The sequence below is a fragment of the Cyanistes caeruleus genome, chromosome 21 (genome assembly GCF_971803275.1).
Source record: "Cyanistes caeruleus chromosome 21, bCyaCae1.hap1.1, whole genome shotgun sequence".
NCBI classification, from domain to species: domain Eukaryota; kingdom Metazoa; phylum Chordata; class Aves; order Passeriformes; family Paridae; genus Cyanistes; species Cyanistes caeruleus.
Window position 1 is genome coordinate 6,483,329 of NC_141721.1, and position 16,416 is coordinate 6,499,744.

The 16,416-nt window shown below is 49.5% G+C and overlaps 3 protein-coding genes across 6 annotated transcripts; 2 read left to right on the forward strand and 1 right to left on the reverse strand.

The window, feature by feature from the left end:
* Window positions 1-1,190: 1,190 nt before the first annotated feature.
* On the forward strand, window positions 1,191-10,970 carry P2RX5 (purinergic receptor P2X 5). Of its 4 annotated transcripts, none has more exons than XM_023939297.2 (12): window positions 1,191-1,468; window positions 3,495-3,645; window positions 3,999-4,070; window positions 5,018-5,093; window positions 5,429-5,525; window positions 5,881-5,961; window positions 6,442-6,580; window positions 7,166-7,302; window positions 7,558-7,651; window positions 8,148-8,213; window positions 8,587-8,669; window positions 9,041-10,970. In XM_023939297.2, the coding sequence occupies exons 1-12, from the start codon at window positions 1,332-1,334 to the stop codon at window positions 9,114-9,116; spliced, it is 1,209 nt and encodes a 402-aa protein (XP_023795065.2). In that variant the 5' UTR covers window positions 1,191-1,331; the 3' UTR covers window positions 9,117-10,970. The 4 variants fall into 4 exon arrangements, with proteins under 4 accessions (XP_023795065.2, XP_023795063.2, XP_023795062.2 ...); XM_023939295.2 differs by having other exon boundaries at window positions 1,214-1,468; window positions 7,558-7,717; XM_023939294.2 differs by having other exon boundaries at window positions 1,226-1,468; window positions 3,999-4,118; window positions 7,558-7,717.
* Window positions 10,971-11,471: 501 nt separating this feature from the next.
* On the reverse strand, window positions 11,472-12,273 carry EMC6 (ER membrane protein complex subunit 6). The gene is made up of 2 exons (XM_086859712.1): window positions 12,117-12,273; window positions 11,472-12,018 (listed from the first exon to the last, which is right to left on the reverse strand). The coding sequence occupies exon 2, from the start codon at window positions 11,974-11,976 to the stop codon at window positions 11,644-11,646; it is 333 nt and encodes a 110-aa protein (XP_086715838.1). The 5' UTR covers window positions 11,977-12,018; window positions 12,117-12,273; the 3' UTR covers window positions 11,472-11,643.
* A 51-nt stretch (window positions 12,274-12,324) lies between these two features.
* TAX1BP3 (Tax1 binding protein 3) lies at window positions 12,325-16,141 on the forward strand. Its single transcript, XM_086859711.1, has 4 exons — window positions 12,325-12,444; window positions 13,872-13,991; window positions 14,281-14,358; window positions 14,571-16,141. Exons 1-4 carry the CDS (start codon window positions 12,406-12,408, stop codon window positions 14,706-14,708), a joined length of 375 nt encoding a protein of 124 aa, XP_086715837.1. The 5' UTR covers window positions 12,325-12,405; the 3' UTR covers window positions 14,709-16,141.
* Window positions 16,142-16,416: the final 275 nt, after the last annotated feature.

Sequence of the window (16,416 nt, forward strand, 5' to 3'; positions counted from 1 at the left end):
AAAACCAGGTCCATCTCTTTAAATTTGATATGGAATTTAAGGAGGATGAAGGATAAAATTTTCATAAAGCCTGACATCTTGAGAATGATTTTCTCAGGGAAGGGATTTGTGCAGGGCACTGGCTTTATTTTTCAGCCTAATAGAAATAAAAGGAGATACAGGAGCACGGTAATTGTTAATGGCAAACAGAGGTAAATTACAGGAAATTGTATTTCTTGAAATTAATTTAGCAGTTGCTGGATCCCTCTGTAATTCCTTGCTGCTGTGAGCTGGGGAGCAAAGGCAGCTGCTGTGTCACTGGACTGCCACTGGCCTTGAGCTGTTGGTCCCTCAAGACCCAGGATGGAATTGAAGCAGCTCTAGAAGCCTCATGAAACTCAAATCTGGAGCTTTTGCTGCATGGAGGGGCATTTGGGGTAAGATGAGACAGGTTTGGCTGGGAACCTCTTGCCCACATTGCTTCCTGAAACAAACCCAGAATGCTCATCCTCTCTGTTACCTGTGCTTGCTTCCTCAAGTCCAGCTCCTGGAAAGCATTGATTTATCCTTAGGCACATGCAGAATTTACTCATAAGTTTCTTAATTTGGGCTCTGGTGTGAAGGTGTGGGAACCAGGCAGGTATTTTGGTTGACTGTTGAGGACCCTGGCTCTCTTCGCTCATACAAAAGAAATCAAAAATTTAATCCAATGTGGTGTCATCCTGTAAAGGCTGAAGAAAGGCTTAAATCATTAAGAAATGGTGAGAGACTGTAGCTGTGTCCCCTTGGATGCTGCAGCTGAGCTCTGCTCTCTGGTGACCAGTGACAGGACCTGAGGGGATGGCTGCAGCTGTGTCAGGGAGGGTCAGGTTGGGTATCAGGAAAGGTTCTTCCAGAGGGGGAAACAGGCTCCCCAGGGAATGGGCACAGCCTGACAGAGCTCCAGGAGCATTTGCCAACACTCCCAGGCACAGGGTGGGATTTTTGGGGTACCTGTGTGGGGCTAAGAGTGGGACTGGACTGGATTCTTGTGGGTCCCTTCCAGCTCAGCACATTCTGTGAATGTGTGAACACGGTTTTATACTAAAACATATTTCATTCTAAACATTTTGTGTGGGGAGAGAATGAAACCTGGGGGTAAAACTGAGGGGGGAGAGGGGCTTTCCCAAGGGATGAATCAGCTGGAAAGCAGCTCAGGAAGGATGTGTCTTAGTGCAGCTGCTGGATTGTGACTGAGCTGCTGCCGGAGAGCAGCTGAGGGAGGGATCAAGGCTGGTGTGTCAGGTTTCCACGCTCTGCAAGTGTGGGTGGTGCGAGCTGTGCCTGCTCCAGCCACCAAGCGAGCTGGGAGCATGGGGCAGGTGGCTTGGAAGGCTTTATTTCTGTCTCTTTTCGATTATAAAACGGAGAAATACGTCATTGCAAAGAACAAGAAGGTTGGGGTCCTCTACCGAGTGGTGCAGCTCTCCATCCTGGCTTACCTGGTGGGGTAAGAATCACAGTCTTCTTCATGTTTTGCTGTGATAAAGATGGATTTTGCTGTGATGAAGATGGATTTTGCTGTGATAAAGATAAATTAGGGTACTCTGCATACAGTGACAGCCTGCCGTGCCTCCTGATTTCAGTGCAGATAATCAGACATGTTTATACAGCTGCATTTTGTAATGTCTAATAGGTTATATCTGATTTTTCATCTGCTAGGGATGGCTAGATTCAGCTCTACCTTTCAGATTAAGGTTGGGTTAAAAATAGACCCAGTGACTATGGCTCTGTACTACATTATTTATGCCTTTATTTCTATATTTTGTGGGAATGGTGCCAAACCCTACCACTTGACTCCTCAGGAAAATGAGCATTAACAGCCACAGCACTGAGCCTTGGGGCACACCTGCATTCTCTGCACAGCATCATGAACTGCTCAGGTCTAGATGAGAAGGAAGCAAGCAGAAAGTGAGAGATTTCTTTGCTGGAGTGGGAGCAGCAGCCAGGCTTGTGGGGGCTGAGGCAGCGGGAATGTCGGCTGCTTTGCATTCATTTCAGAGCAGGGCAGCTTGGCTCAGGAATAGCTTGGGAAAGGCCCAGTTCTGCAGCAGACTGGTCACACTGGTGTGTAATGGGCACAGGGATCGTCCCTGCAGGCTCAGAGCTGGAATTATCCAGCCTGTGCTGTTGATTCTTGAGTTTCTGAAGCTTTTCAGGTTGTGACACCTTGCTCTGTCCCCTCACTGTCTGTGCTTCTGGGTCCCTTCACCTTTCTCACACCTCGTGTTTCCAGTGATTAAATATAGCAGAGTCATTTTTACGTGCTGGGTGTATTTATAGAAAGCTGTGCAGTCCCAGAGCCTGCTCCAGGGAGCAGAGCACCAGTGAAGCCTCAGCAGTCTGGCACAGAGTGGCTGAGGGAGGAATCCTGTGAATAACATTGCTGAGGGCTAAGAGAGATACAGCATGGACAGGGAAGGGTTGATTTCCTCCTTTGGCATCTGCAAACCCTGTCACTGTCCCTGATGGTCCCTGCAGTGACTCCTTTGTGGCTGGGGCTTACAGAAGCATGTCCCTGCTCCGAGGCTGGCTTGGGGTGGGGATCATCAAACCCTTCTGAACTATTTCTTAGATGCAGCTGCCATTTATTCCATGATTCGCTGCGGAAAATGCAAGGAAAATTCACTGTTTCTGAGCCCTCCTGGGAGAGAAAATCAATGTTCTTGGGGAAAAGGGGAAAGCAGGAAACTTCTCAGGGTGGGGAATGTTAATGTGCAGGTTTGGCACACGTGGCAGGAGGACTGTGTGCCTCCAGTGCTGCTCAGCCCCTTCCCCTCCCTTGAAAACAGGAGCTGTGCCACAGATTCAGCCTCTTTCCCTCTCTCAACCTGCCCTAGCATCCTCAGCTTCCTCAAGGGTGATTTATTGTCCTGGCAGGTGATTTTAGCAGTATTGTAGGGGAGCTGGAAGAATTTATTTTGAGCCAGAGGTTTTCACCCAGTGAAATGAAACTCCTGCTGCTTTCAGTGGAGAGAAGGAAGCAAAGCCTTTCCCTGGGCTGTTCAGCAAGGCAGCTCTCCCAGGGTGCAGCCAGGTTGTTCCCATCACCCTGGCTTACAAAGGACCCTGTATCCAGCTGGGAATATCCAGCAGGTTTCTGTCAGGAACACCCAACTCACCTGCAGGGTTTCCGTGTCCCCAGCCGTGGTCTGTGGCTGCCTGCTGAAGTGAGAGTCCTGTGCTTGTGAAGCCAGCCACACTCTGCCCTGCAACCTGCAAAAGCCTCCAGTGTTTTTCATCTTGAGAAAGACACAACCCTGCTCTTCTGTTCCCTCTCTGAGGATGCTGAGTGTAGCACAGATGGAGGCTTTGGTTTTTTACCTCATGACCTGTTATTACACATTTCTCCACTGTTGACAAGTAGCAGTTGCAGAGGGTTTGGTGTCACTGGCATGTTTTGATTTGACCTTGGTGTGAGTTTCTCTGTCTGACTCCTTCCCTGACCACCCCAACTAACTGCTGTGTTCACACAGGTGGGTGTTTGTGGTCAAGAAAGGCTACCAGGACACAGACACATCCCTCCAGAGCTCTGTCATCACCAAGCTGAAAGGGGTGGCCTTCACCAACACCTCGGAGCTGGGGGAGAGGCTGTGGGACGTTGCAGACTATGTCATCCCTCCCCAGGTTGGCATCACCCCGTGTGGGTGCTGAAGTGATCTATCCAGATCTTCCCTGTGAATTAACAGGAGCTGGGATACAAGGAAGTGATGCTGGAAGGGGTTTTCTGTTGTTTGTTATTTGAGATGCCGGGGGTGCTCTGCCTCCCCGCAGGACCGTGGGCTGGCTCTTGTGGTTGTGTGTGCATCCACAGTATGAGGGAATTCCTCCAAACAAATATCCACACAAAGGGTGATGTTGTGTCTCAGCCTGAAAAGCTGTGGAGAGAGGGGGTTGTTGTCTTCAGAAGAGAGCTTCATGCTCCTTATTACCAGTCCTTTAAAAGTAAACCAAGTTTTCTAACTCTCTATTTATTGCAGGGTGAAAGCGTCTTCTTTGTCATGACAAATCTGATTGTGACCCCAAACCAGAGACAAGCCATGTGTCCTGAGGTAGGAAGAATTGAGCCCCTTGACCCCCAGACCCCTGCAAAACCGGGGGTAAGGACAGAGGACACTTCTGGAGCAACAAAGAAAGGAAGGATGAAAGACAAGTGTTTTTTTCCTGTAGTGTAAATAGCTCAGTTGGGAAATTACTGTAAACCTGGGAGGCTCAGCTGTCTTAATTTCCAGAGGCATTGATCATGTAGAGCCTTCCTGACTTTAGGTGGTGTTGAGTTTCTGCCCAGCTGGCCATGAGACCAAGCAGTGATTCTCAGGGTTAGAAAAGGCCCTGGGAAAACAGCTTCGATGTGACTCAGGGTAGTTATGGGGAGAGGAGATTTTTAAGAGCCCCATCCTGGAAAGTGCTGAACATTCAGGCTCTCATCCCCTTCCAGACACAGGGTGGGTGCTCAGCACCTTCCAGAACATGCCCTGAAGGCCAAAGGCACGAGTTCTTTGTGTCATGTGGAATATCCTCTGTGGAGATGTTTGGAATGGGCTGGAGGCTGGGGGAGGAGGTCTCTGGCTGTGCAGGGAGTGCTGTGTCCATGAAGCAGATGGATTTCCATGTCACAGCTGGATTGGTCAGGGCACTGCTGTCCTCTGCTGGCCATGCAGCCAGGACAGGGCAGATTTGGGCCAGAGAACTTTATGGCTTAGATCCAAGGTAGGGTTATCTTAAAGTAAAGTGCCCTCCTGCCTGGTTTTGGTGAATACTGATGTTGGTTTTTTCTCAGTCTGACCCTCCCCAGACTAAGCAGAACCCAAAACTGGGACAGTGTGGCTGAATCCTGGTGCTCCTGGTGGTGGGATATGTTTGCATGACCCCCCAGTTACCACTTCAGCTGTGTGGTTTTAGTGCTCACACAGAGAGTTCACCCATGTCAGCTGTGTTCTCTCACCCCTCTGGCTCTGGTGTCCTGTCACACTCACTTGTGTCCTTTCTCCCTTTGCAGAGTGCCAGCATTCCCGATGCCCTGTGTGACAAGGACACGGACTGCTTGGAAGGGGAAGCAGTGGTGGCCGGCAATGGTAATGGAAGTGTCCCTGTCTGTGCTGTGTCTGGTGTCCTCCAGAGGCCTCAGCCTGGTCACAGACCCCAGAACTCTGATTACAGACAGCACCAAGGCCTTTCTTTTCTTTCCTCTCTTTTATTAAGGTCCCTGCCTTGCCTACAGCTCTGTGGTGCCTGGGCCAGGGAACCCCAGGCTGCTCAGAGGCACAACAAGAGGGTGTTTGTTCCAGCTGAGAGGGCCTTTCACAGCAGGGAAGGGAGGAGAGGGAAAATCCTCTATTTTCATGTGCCCTGTAGGCAAGGAGAGGAGGTGACTGCTCAGTGTGACCTTTTCTGTGATGTTTGCTCGCAGGGGTTAAGACTGGCCGTTGTTTGAAAGACAGGGGCAGCACCAGAGGGACTTGTGAGGTACTGGCCTGGTGCCCAGTGGAGAAAAGATACAAGCCCAAGTATGTGTCTTGTTTCCAAGCTTGAGTTGGTTGGCTTGTGTGTCACCCAGGGCAGCTCCTGTGTCCCCTCTGCTTGGCTGCTTGCTCGAATGTTGGCTGCTCAGTGCAGGAGGGGCTCTGCAAGGCTCCCCTGGCAATCCTGGCCTTCTGCTCCCCCTGCTTCTCTCCCTGGCTGTTCCCAGGTCTCGGGGTGTCCCCTGAACCTGCACGCTCCTCACCAACCCCTTGCTGGCACTGTGGGGGAAGGCACAGCTGGCCTGGCGCCATCCAACCTATTGGATGAAGCTGCTTCTCAAATGGCAATTCAAGATTTCATGTGGGCAGGGGACAAAGAGAACAAACCCTTCTCTTCTAGGAAACCACTGCTGGGCAGCGCAGAAAACTTCACTGTTTACATCAAGAACTCCATTCGCTTCCCCAAGTTTAAGTTCTCCAAGTAAGTACCACAGGTTCCTGAGCTGCTCCTGCTCAACACATATTCCTCCTCCTCCATAAAAACTAAGTGCTTGGGCAAGGCTGGCAAAAAGTGCAAATTTAAAAATATTTGTTTGTCTTTGCTGCTGCAATGTGAGCAAACTAAAGCAGCGTAGAAATGTGCATGTTCTGGCTCTTGTCCTGAGCTCAGATAGGCATTTCTAGAATTCTTCTGTTTTTCCTTGAGAAAAACAGGTGACCCTGGAACAGTCTGGCAGCTCTGCTCTGTGTGAGTCCTTTCTTGAGCCCAGATTCAGCTGGCCAAGTCCTTCCCTGGTCAGGAGGTCATTTCTGTGGGGACAGGCTGCTTTCCCCAGGCCAGGGTGACAAGGGTGGTGTGCACAGAGGGTGCTGGAGAAGCCTCTTGTCTCTAGCCCTGGTGCAGGCTGTGAAGGCAAGAAAAGAGGTAGCCAAGTTGGATTTCCCTTTTTCCTACTTTTAGGATGAATGTGCTGGCAACGGACAACGAGTCCTACCTGAAGACCTGTCGGTACAGCCAGGAGCATCCCTACTGCCCCATCTTCGTGCTGGGGAACATCGTCCGCTGGGCTGGGGGCAACTTCCAGGAAATGGCCTTGGAGGTAGGAGTGCACCTGGAATTTGTGGGTCTTCCCAGCTGGCTCAGTGCTCCCTGGGAGGCTGTGAGGGGTCACTGCCCAGGCAGCTGCCTCCTGTCCAGGCTGCATTGCAGAGCTGCCAGTGCTTAAAGTCAAGCTGGTCCCATTTATCCTATCCTCAGGGAATGGGGGTCCTGTAAAAGGGCTGGTTGGGTCAGTTATCTTCTGTTCAGGGCTGCCCAAACTGCTGCTCTGCCAGCAGAGATTCTTTGTTTAATTTCAACATTACTGCACCATTGGTTTAAATCCAACTTTGGAACTGTACCCTGCATAAAAGATCATCTTCCCCACTGAAGTGTGGAATGAAATCAATGTCCTGGGATGAGAAACCTCAGGATACCAGCACAGGGAGAAGTGGGATTGTAGAGTAATACTGGGATTAATATCACACACCTGAACTCAGCCCAGGCAGGAGTGTGCCCCCTTGTCTGTGACCAAAAGTGCAGCTGTTTCTTGTCCCTGGGGAAAACCTGCCCAGGGGTCTGACAAATTTGAAGACACTTTAACTGAACTAAGCTTAAACAACTCAACCTGTCTCTCTCTTTTAAGGGTGGTGTGATAGGAATTCAGATTGAATGGAACTGTGATCTTGATAAAGCCCCTTCTGAATGTAATCCTCACTATTCTTTTAGCCGGCTGGATAACAAGTCTGCAGAAACATCCATCTCTTCTGGGTACAACTTCAGGTGGGTACAGAGGAGAGTACAATGCAGTACCACAGCTGGGCTGAGCTGCTTGGACTTGCAGGTGCTGGAGGTTGGCAGTGGAGTGGCACCAGCCTGTGCCAGACACTGCTACAGCCAAGCACAGAGTGCTGCAGAGGAGGGAGAGAGTGCTCCTGGCAGGCTAAAGCTGGCTTTGATAAGAGAACAGATCACTTTGAAGGGGTGAGAGAATTCAGAGGGGCAGGTGGAATTAAACCCAGCATTGTTGTATTCCAGGTTTGCCAAGTATTACCGGGATGCTGAGGGATTCGACTACCGGACGCTCATTAAAGCGTATGGAATCCGCTTCGATGTGATGGTGAATGGCAAGGTGAGGGCCCAGGCCAGAATGTACCAGAGCCTGGAGAGAAAGGAAGTGGGAGGAGGCAGCTGTGAGGTGAGGACAGACTCTGGGGCTTGTTGTAGGAAAAGGCTTTTCCCAACCATCCATGTGGAGCTAACCCCATGTAAGAGAGATCACCTGGAGTGCAGCCGAGCCTGCACCTCCTCTACTTAAAACCAGGCTCAGGTAAATACCAACAGAAATAAATGTGCCCCAGAGACTTGTTTTCCATGTGCAAGCACTGCAGAGAGAAAAGAAGCATAATCCAGGGATGATGCAAGCTCAGAAATGCAGCCAGGGACAGCCAGATCTGAGACACAGACCTTCAGCCTTCAAGATAGTTCACTGCAAATCCCCCGTGGTTGTGTCTGGGGACAAGACACACCCAGGGGCAGCTGCAGCTTCCCCAGGATAGTACCACACCCTCGAGTTTATTTTGTGGGTTGTTCTCTCAGGGGTGACTTCGTGACCTTTCTTCTTCCAGGCAGGGAAATTTAACATCATTCCCACCATTATCAATATCAGCTCGGGGCTGGCACTCATGGGAGCTGTAAGTGAATGTTTTGTCTTAAATTAACATATTGGGACCCAGATCCCAAATGGGATGAAAATGGGATGGGGTGATTAAATCTTCTCCAGCAGAATCTGCACTACTCAGCCAGTGTGTCCTGTCTTAAAAGCATTTGTTAATAAACCTGCTTGTCTAAACACCCCCACAGAGTGGGGTAATATATATAACTATATATATATATATTATATATATATAATATTATATATAATGTAATATATACATACCCTGGAAAATGTATGGAGAATGAAGGAGAACACTGCTTCTACAAATTATTCTTCAATTAATGTTCATTTCTAACGAGATTGGAACACTTCTGTTTCAAAGATAAAATACAAGTTTTTTCCCTTTGCAGGGAGCTTTCTTTTGTGACCTGGTGCTGCTGTATTTGATCAAGAAGAGTAACTTTTATAGAGGCAAAAAGTATGAGGAAGTCAAGTAAGTGAGCCTGGCTTTAAAAATCACAGCTTTTTGTTAAGAGTGATATAAATAGAAGATACGGGAACACAGTTCCAGAGAAATATATTTTTTCCAAATGATTTTGGCCAAGTTATTGGCTTCTTCTGTAACTCCTTGCTGCAGTGAGCTGGGGAGCAAAGGCAGCTGCTGTGTCACGGTTGGACTGGCAATGACCTTGTGCCGTTGGTCCCTAATGACCGAAATTGGGGCAGCTCCAAGAGCCTCATGAAACTGAGATCTGGAGCTTTCACTGTGTGGAGGGGCCTTTGGGGTGAGACAGGCCTAGCTGGGAACATTTTTGCCTCCTGAAACAAACCCTGCTCATCCTGTCACTGTGTTTGTTTCCCCAGGTGCAGCTCCAGGAAGTCCTTGTCGAGCCCTACGCTGAATGGGAATCAGAGCCCGGACCAGCTCGGTGGGCTCTAGGCACAGCGAGGCTCTGCCAGCTGGACTCGTGCTCCAGGAAATCCACACAGGTGTGGCATCACACCAGCACTGGGAGGTGGACATAGCCCAGATCAGCCCTACCATGATCAGGATTCCCAGAGGAAAAAAACCTCCTCTGAAGACTGCCTTTCCTCCCTGAGATTTCTCTGGTATCCTGAGCTTGCAACAGTGTGTTGTCACTATGGATTTATAAAAGGATTTTTTATAAAAGGACAAAGGCACCAAATGAATGTTTTTATATCCACTGATAGATACATCTGTACTTATGCCAATAGCCAGTATTGTTTTGTGGCTGTGCTTTACTTTGGGAAGGGCTGAAGCTGAAATCCAACCTGTTTCCTGCTCTGCTGTCTTGGCAGCTACTGCCTCCAGCTCCTGCCTGGGTGATGTGACATCAGGTGTGAAGCAGCAGGACTGCTCTGCTCAAGAAGTGCAGGAAAATGTGGCACTGGAGCAGCTCTTGGAGCTGGGGAAGGGGCTGTGATCCTGCAGGGCCTGAGGCAGGGGAGCACAGTCACTCTTATGGGGGTTAATGCACTGAGAAGCAACGTGGCCCTGGAAGCACCTGCACAGGTTCTGCCTCCTTGCTTCAGTGCCTGGTTTCATTTGCTCAGGATTGTCCTTCCTGCATCTCTTCCTGATTTGGTGGGCAGATCTGGATGGGGACTCAGTGCTTCTGTTTCTCACAGCACCCTGGGCTGTGCTGCAGACTGAAGGGGCAGCTCTGCCAGGGACACAGGCTGTGCCAGCTTCCTCCAAATACACCAACACCAGGGAGAGTCAGAAGACATCTGCCTGCTACTTCAACAGCAGTAACCTCCTGGAAATACAAGTGCTTTTCTCAGCAGAATCAGTCTCCCTGCAGCCCATTTGGTCCATTTATCCTCATGTGGGGATATAACTAATCTCAGAAAAGGGCTTAAGGAATATCATTGTGTTCTGTAAGTGATGCCCCATTACCCCTGACTGGGAGTTGTCCTAATGAAGAGTAAATGTTTCTGTGCACCCTTTCAATACCAAAAGTTAAAGGGCTCCTGCTGCAGCATCTGAGGGTGGCATCAGGGAGCTGCTGCCATGGAACGCACAAATGGCACCAGCAGCTGCACCCACTTCTGCTTTAACTTCTTTAAGGTTGTTACTCTGAGGTACAGGTTCATCCTAAATTAAAATGCACCTCTGTTAGCAGTGGCAAACTCTGAACCCAGTCACTGGCAGCAAACTCCACCCAGTCTAGTTCCCCCCCTCTGCTTCTGTGTTTTGAGCCAAAAATGGGACTAGAAAATAGAATTAAAGCAGTGGAGTTCATTTAGGATAAACCATGTATCTCTGGTGCTCTATCTCATCCAAAACCTTCTCTCCATGTCACAAGTTTTTCCTCAAGGCAAACACAAGTCACCACATGGGGAAGTGCACAAGAGTTACCACCACAGCAGCCCAGGCTTTTGACTGTCAGGGTTTAATTGGAGTTGAGTAATTTCTAGATGGTGAAACACATGGTGCACCCCCTGCGTGACATCAGGGCCTGGCAGAACTCCTGGTCACCAAGCAGCTCCTCCTAACGTGCAAAGCTGACTGTGCTCTGCTGAAACCATTGTTTTAACTTGCCAAAACATCCTCTTGTGAGGACCAAAGCTATTTCCTGAATCTAAATCTTCAGGCCTCCCAGATCCCCTAGAATGTTTCCTTTCTTTAGACTGTAATGCAACTCCTACAACCCCTGCTGTTAATAAAACATAACCAGATTCCTTCTCAGGAGTTTCTTGACTTTGACTTTTTTTTTTTTTTGCTCCTTGTGTTTCATGTTCAGCAATAAAATGTGTCACTTCAGGCCAACGCTCCCCAAGAGTGCTCCGTGTTTTTTTAGGTCACACCACCTTCTCTTGGTGATACACTGATGTAAGCAAATCAATTAATCACTTATTTTTGCAGGAACAGGGCTATAGGAAATGCATTATCTGGATGGTGGGTGATGGAATTATCCCCTTTTGTGGCTTTTCTGGAGACTAGTGACAAGCACCTGTGACAGTATCATTGACTGATGGCATGGAAGATGTTTGCATGCACATTTCTGTACCAAACCTTTACATCCACTAATTATTTTCTTGTGTCAGCAGAATTATTTTAAAATAATTTAATTATTTCAGAGTGCTGTGTTACTGCTTCAATATTTGTGTGTAGGAACATGCAGCACATCCAGAAAGGATTGTAATTGGTGTGTGTATCCAAAACACAAAGGATGCAAGGGATTATATGAACCAAACCCCACAGCTGTGCCTGCTCTTAGGGACAGAAATTATCTCTTAACAAAGAAACAAATACAGGAGGCATCCAAGCGGTGCTTCACATTCAGTTTAATTAGAACAGCGCTACTGATTAATTTGTACTTGGACATAATTTACCAACAGCATCAACGACACGAGCCACGGACAACAGTTTGGAAGGTGAGCTGAGCTATTGTGTAGTGACTTCTGGCAACAGTCCTCCCGCTCCGTTCGCCCGGAGCTGCTCAGTACACGTGAACCATTCCGTACAGGAAAGTCCAAAACAGGACGTAGGTAAAGAGCCCTCCCACGAGCCCCCCCGTGAACAGCGGCCTCCGCGACTTGAAGTACTTGTTCCACCGCCGCCCGGCTTTCAGCACCAGCAGCACAGAGAGCAGGACGGAGGCCAGGAAGTAGAAGATGAAGCCGTGCAGGCCGGTGAGGCCGAGGATCCCGGCCGTGGCGCCCGACAGGGCGGACACCGAGGTGCGGCAATAGTCCAGGATGGCCGCGTTACCCCGCACCGCCGCCTCGCTGATGAACTGCGGCCCCTCGCGCTTGGCCACCACGGCGGCCATGGTTCCGCGCAGGGCTCGGCCACCTCCCGGCTCGCAGCGACACTAAGGTGAAGCAAACACACGCTGTACGAGGCCGCCCGCCCTCAGGCTGTCAGGAGAGCCCCGCGGGCCCTCCCGCCCGTCCTCCCCTTCCTCCATACCTCTCATCCACTGCGTGCAGCCCCGCCGCTCCGTCAGGCCTCACACCGCGCCAAGAGACCCCGCACAGCGCCCGTCACCGCGGGCCGCCCGCCGGGCCCGGCTCACCCCGACCGCGCCGCCGCCCGGCCGCCATCTTGGCGCGGGGCCCGACGGGACGCGGCCGGGCGGGCGGGGCGGCTCCGGATTGGCTGATGGGGAGCGGGGGTGGGGCCGAATTGGCTGGCGGGGAGCGGGGGGCGGGGCCGGGCGAGGCGCTTTTGTTCGGGCGGCGGCGGCCACAGGGCGGACATGGCGTTCGTACCGGGCCAGCCGGTCACAGCCGTGGTGGTGAGCGGGCACGGGAGGGGTGGGCATGGCTTTTGTACCGGGACAGCCGGTCACCGCTATTCGGGGAATACCGTGCTGGGGGCTGCTGGCGGGGATGGAGAGGGGAACGCCCGTGGTGCCTGGGAGCGCCCTGCGCGTTGTCAGTGAGCGGAGGTGCCCGGCGGAGGCGGAGTGCACGGAAGGAGCGAGCGAAGTGTGAGGGGCAGGGACGGGGATACAGGTGACGGTGCCACAGGTAACGGTGCCGGTGTCCCCGGCAGTGCCCTGCGGGCTGTCGGAGGGCGGATTTCCCGGGCAGCCCCGGTCCGCGGGCGAAGGGCGCGGCCGCTCGCTCCGCAGCGCCGCTGGCCCCGGTTGCCGCCCCGGCGGCCGCTCCCTGCCGCGGGGGCTGTCAGATTCTCCGTCTGCGATACCGGGTGGGAGAACAGAGGGGAGACTCCGCCGGGCGGAGGGACCGACCCCTGGCCAGGGCTGCTCGGGCGTTGCTTGAGAAAAAAGAGAGAAAAGAGCCCAGCCGAGACGCGCGTTCTCCCGGTACCGAGACCTTGCGGCAGCTGAGGCCAGGCTCAGTGCGGTGCCCGCTCTGCGAGGACAGGGGCAGGATAAGCACCTGCTTGTCTGGGTGGGGTTTAGGAAGCAGAGATGTTAAAGTGAGATAATGGTTTAATCAACACATAGTGAAAGTAAGGGATTCTGTGATTTCCCCTGGCTGGAATGGTAACGGCGGCTGTGCTTGGGTATGTGGCCCCAGCTGAGGACACGGAGGCTATGCCGAGGGAGTTTGGAATTCAGTGGGAAGTTCGGGGTCTGTGTGCCAGGGCTGTGAGAGGAGAATCACAGAATGGTTTAGGTTGGAAGCCACCCATGGAAGTCATCTCATCCACCCCCCTGTAATGAGCAGGAACATCTTTCATTAGTTGGGGTCGAAGCAGCTTTTGAGAGATTATTATGCCAGTTAAGACTGTGGCTTTTTACCCTGGCTCAGGAATTGCACCAGCTGGCATTTCTACAGTGCTGACATAATGCACAAAGCTGGTCAGATGCCTTTGTGCATTGGGCACTGAGGAACCTGCCCTGGGTTACAAAAGTTATCCTGAAAAAGAACCATCCTAATAATAGGTTGTTATTTCTGCTGATAGGACTAGCAGGAACATAAGGCATGAGGATAACGAGCAAGATGAGGCCAGTCATAAGTGACTGCTGGTTATCAAGGCATGAGTCATGTTTAAAGAGACATGCTCTGGTTTTAGTGTTCCCTTCCATTTCTGGGCAGGCAGAAAAGCTCTGAGTAATTGAGGTGCCAGGCTGTGTCATGGGATCTCTGTGAGAGACAATCTAACTGGATCTGAAGTACCTGTGTCTGAAATGCATTTGAAATTTCTTCACTCATCACAATACTCAGCTATTTGATCTCTTTCTCTTTCCAGCAAAGAATTGAAATACATAAGCTTCGTCAAGGTGACAATTTGATTTTGGGATTCAGCATTGGGGGTGGCATTGATCAGGATCCTACTCAGAATCCCTTCTCTGAAGACAAGACTGACAAGGTCAGATAGTCTTTTTCTGTAGCAACTCCCTCTCCCAAAGGCTGATACCCAAAGCATCATCTGCCCTCTGCCCTTTACCACAGCTACTCTGTTGCCCCATTATCACTTGCAGGCTGAGGTTATTCAAGTGACTTCTCCACCCTTTCCATTTTCCAAGATTGCACGCGTCTCTTTTTAACTAAAATCTCATGATAACACTACAGAGTTTTTTTAGCATTGTCAGTCAAACGTCCCTTGAGTACTGAATCCTCCCATATTTAGTAGATGAACACTTATTCCTTCTTTCCAGGGTATCTATGTAACAAGGGTGACAGAGGGAGGCCCAGCAGAAGTTGCAGGACTCCAGATTGGAGATAAGATCATGCAGGTAAGCACCAAGATAAGACAGCTGCACAATGCAGAGAAGCATATGCTGGGGAAAATAATTTTCTGGGTACTTCCCAGGACAGTTTGTGGGTTTTATAAATAAACTGAGCTATGGCATAACCATATCTACTACATGGTTCTGATAGAACAGTTACAGGACTCCTGTGAGTCCCTGGACCTGCCTCATTTTAAGGTTTTTTTTTTTGTCCCCAGGTGAATGGCTGGGATATGACAATGGTGACCCATGACCAGGCCAGGAAGAGGCTGACCAAAAGGAATGAGGAGGTGGTACGGCTGCTGGTGACCAGGCAGTCCCTGCAGAAGGCTGTGCAACAATCCATGATGTCCTAATCCATCATCCAGCTGGGGGGGGAAGATATGTAGACTGGTATCAAAGAAAGAAGGAAATATTAGACTGGAACAGGTTTTCTGGAAGGTGTGCATGTTTCTACCTGTGGTAAACACTACTTTTTTATTTTAACTTCTTCTGGTGTAACTGGCAGTAGTAGAAAATACTCTCCTCAGCAAAGTGCTTCTCTAAAGTCTGCCCTGCAGGTACATGGCAAGACTTCTGTAGTCATGGCTTTCAGGACAGGACAGACCCAAGTTATCTGAAAGCAACTGGAAAAGCCTTAACTTGGACAGGATTCTTCTGTAGCACAAAAGCCTCCTATTTTAGGAGGAAATGTTGTTTCTGCTATGGGGTACCAGAGGGTTTGCTGTGCCTAAGCTTTTAGAAGGGAACTGTCCTGTCCCCCCTGCTACCAAATTCAAATGCCAGAGTTAAGAGTTGCACAGTGCTGTGGGGAGGAGCACTGTACTAATCCTTCACTGTGTGCAAGATAGAGTGGTTGAAGGGTTTGGGGCATTACACTTTCCTGCAAAGATTCCCTGGACAAAGCAGCCTCTTCAGGCAAGAAACAACTGAGCAACACACAAGTGTCAGATCTATGCCTGTGAAGTACACTACAACTCCATGGACACTACAGTTCAACCTCACTGCCAGGGCAAAACCTGAGTTCTCCTTGTTCCCAATTTATACCATCAGATGAATTGAGTTTAATTTAAAGGAATATCAAGCAGGAAACAAAACAGTGTTCCTGAACTTACCAGAAATCCTGCTCATAGCTGTAGTCTTCAGTTCTTCATTCCACTTCTATCAGACTTGAAATGGGAGGGATTTTGGTTTGTCTTTTAGAAGACTTTACTTAAATCAGTGATTTATTGGATGGAAGAGATGAATATGCTAGTAATTTGCAGAAGTGCCTCTTGACCAAATTTAAACTTCTAGTAGGATACTAAGTGGTTTAAATCAACATGCCACAGGACTGAAGATTTTTGCTGCAACCCTAAGTCCATGATCTAGCATCCTGTGGTTTGTTAGCCAGTTAGCTTTACAATTATCCAAAATCTGGAGTTTTTAATCCTCTTCAGATGATCTATACATATCTATAGTTTCCTTAAGCAGCCTTGAGGTAAGCTGTTGTAAATAGAGCACGAGGAGGTGACAGACTAATTTATTCAATACCTTACTGCTGTGCCATGTGCATTGTGATTGATGAATCTCAGACTGTTCTGTGTACACCAGCAGATGCCTACTTACCAATTTTATATCTCTGGAATTACTACAATCCTGCTTTGGAATTTTGTAACTTAAGAATTCAGTAGTAAATTTTAAGTCTTTCAAGTTGGAGTTATTTTTGTTACTATAAAGATACACTGCTATTTGTACTGCTTTTTTCACTTGATTTTACACACAATAAAACAAAGCTGGTTTTCCTGAACTGTTTCTCCTTCCATTTAAAAGTGCCATATCACTTGGGTGCCTCCAGCTGAGACCTTTTTTTTGGATCAAGAGTAGATTGTGGAATTACTGAGTAAGTAACAGTAAGTTTCACTGGTGGGGAACTGTCAAATCTCACCTGGGATCTAGTTTTCTTAGGATGACACCTAGAAAGACACATTAGGGTTTAAGCATTCAAGTATAAATGCATGGATTTCCTTCTAATTACTTAGCACCTTTGAAAGAGCTTTCAGTGAAATAAGAATACAGTTTCTG

Excerpts from the sequence above, each read along its gene's own strand:
- P2RX5 (XM_023939294.2), top strand. The coding sequence starts at position 1,332 with ATGGGGCAGGTGGCTTGGAAGGCTTTATTTCTGTCTCTTTTCGATTAT. Across the intron at positions 5,526-5,880 it reads GAGAAAAGATACAAGCCCAA|GAAACCACTGCTGGGCAGCG; the intron begins GTATGTGTCTTG and ends CTTCTCTTCTAG. Across the intron at positions 5,962-6,441 it reads CCCAAGTTTAAGTTCTCCAA|GATGAATGTGCTGGCAACGG; the intron begins GTAAGTACCACA and ends TCCTACTTTTAG.
- EMC6 (XM_086859712.1), bottom strand. The coding sequence starts at position 11,976 with ATGGCCGCCGTGGTGGCCAAGCGCGAGGGGCCGCAGTTCATCAGCGAG.
- TAX1BP3 (XM_086859711.1), top strand. The coding sequence starts at position 12,406 with ATGGCGTTCGTACCGGGCCAGCCGGTCACAGCCGTGGTG. Across the intron at positions 12,445-13,871 it reads AGCCGGTCACAGCCGTGGTG|CAAAGAATTGAAATACATAA; the intron begins GTGAGCGGGCAC and ends TTCTCTTTCCAG. Across the intron at positions 13,992-14,280 it reads CTGAAGACAAGACTGACAAG|GGTATCTATGTAACAAGGGT; the intron begins GTCAGATAGTCT and ends CCTTCTTTCCAG.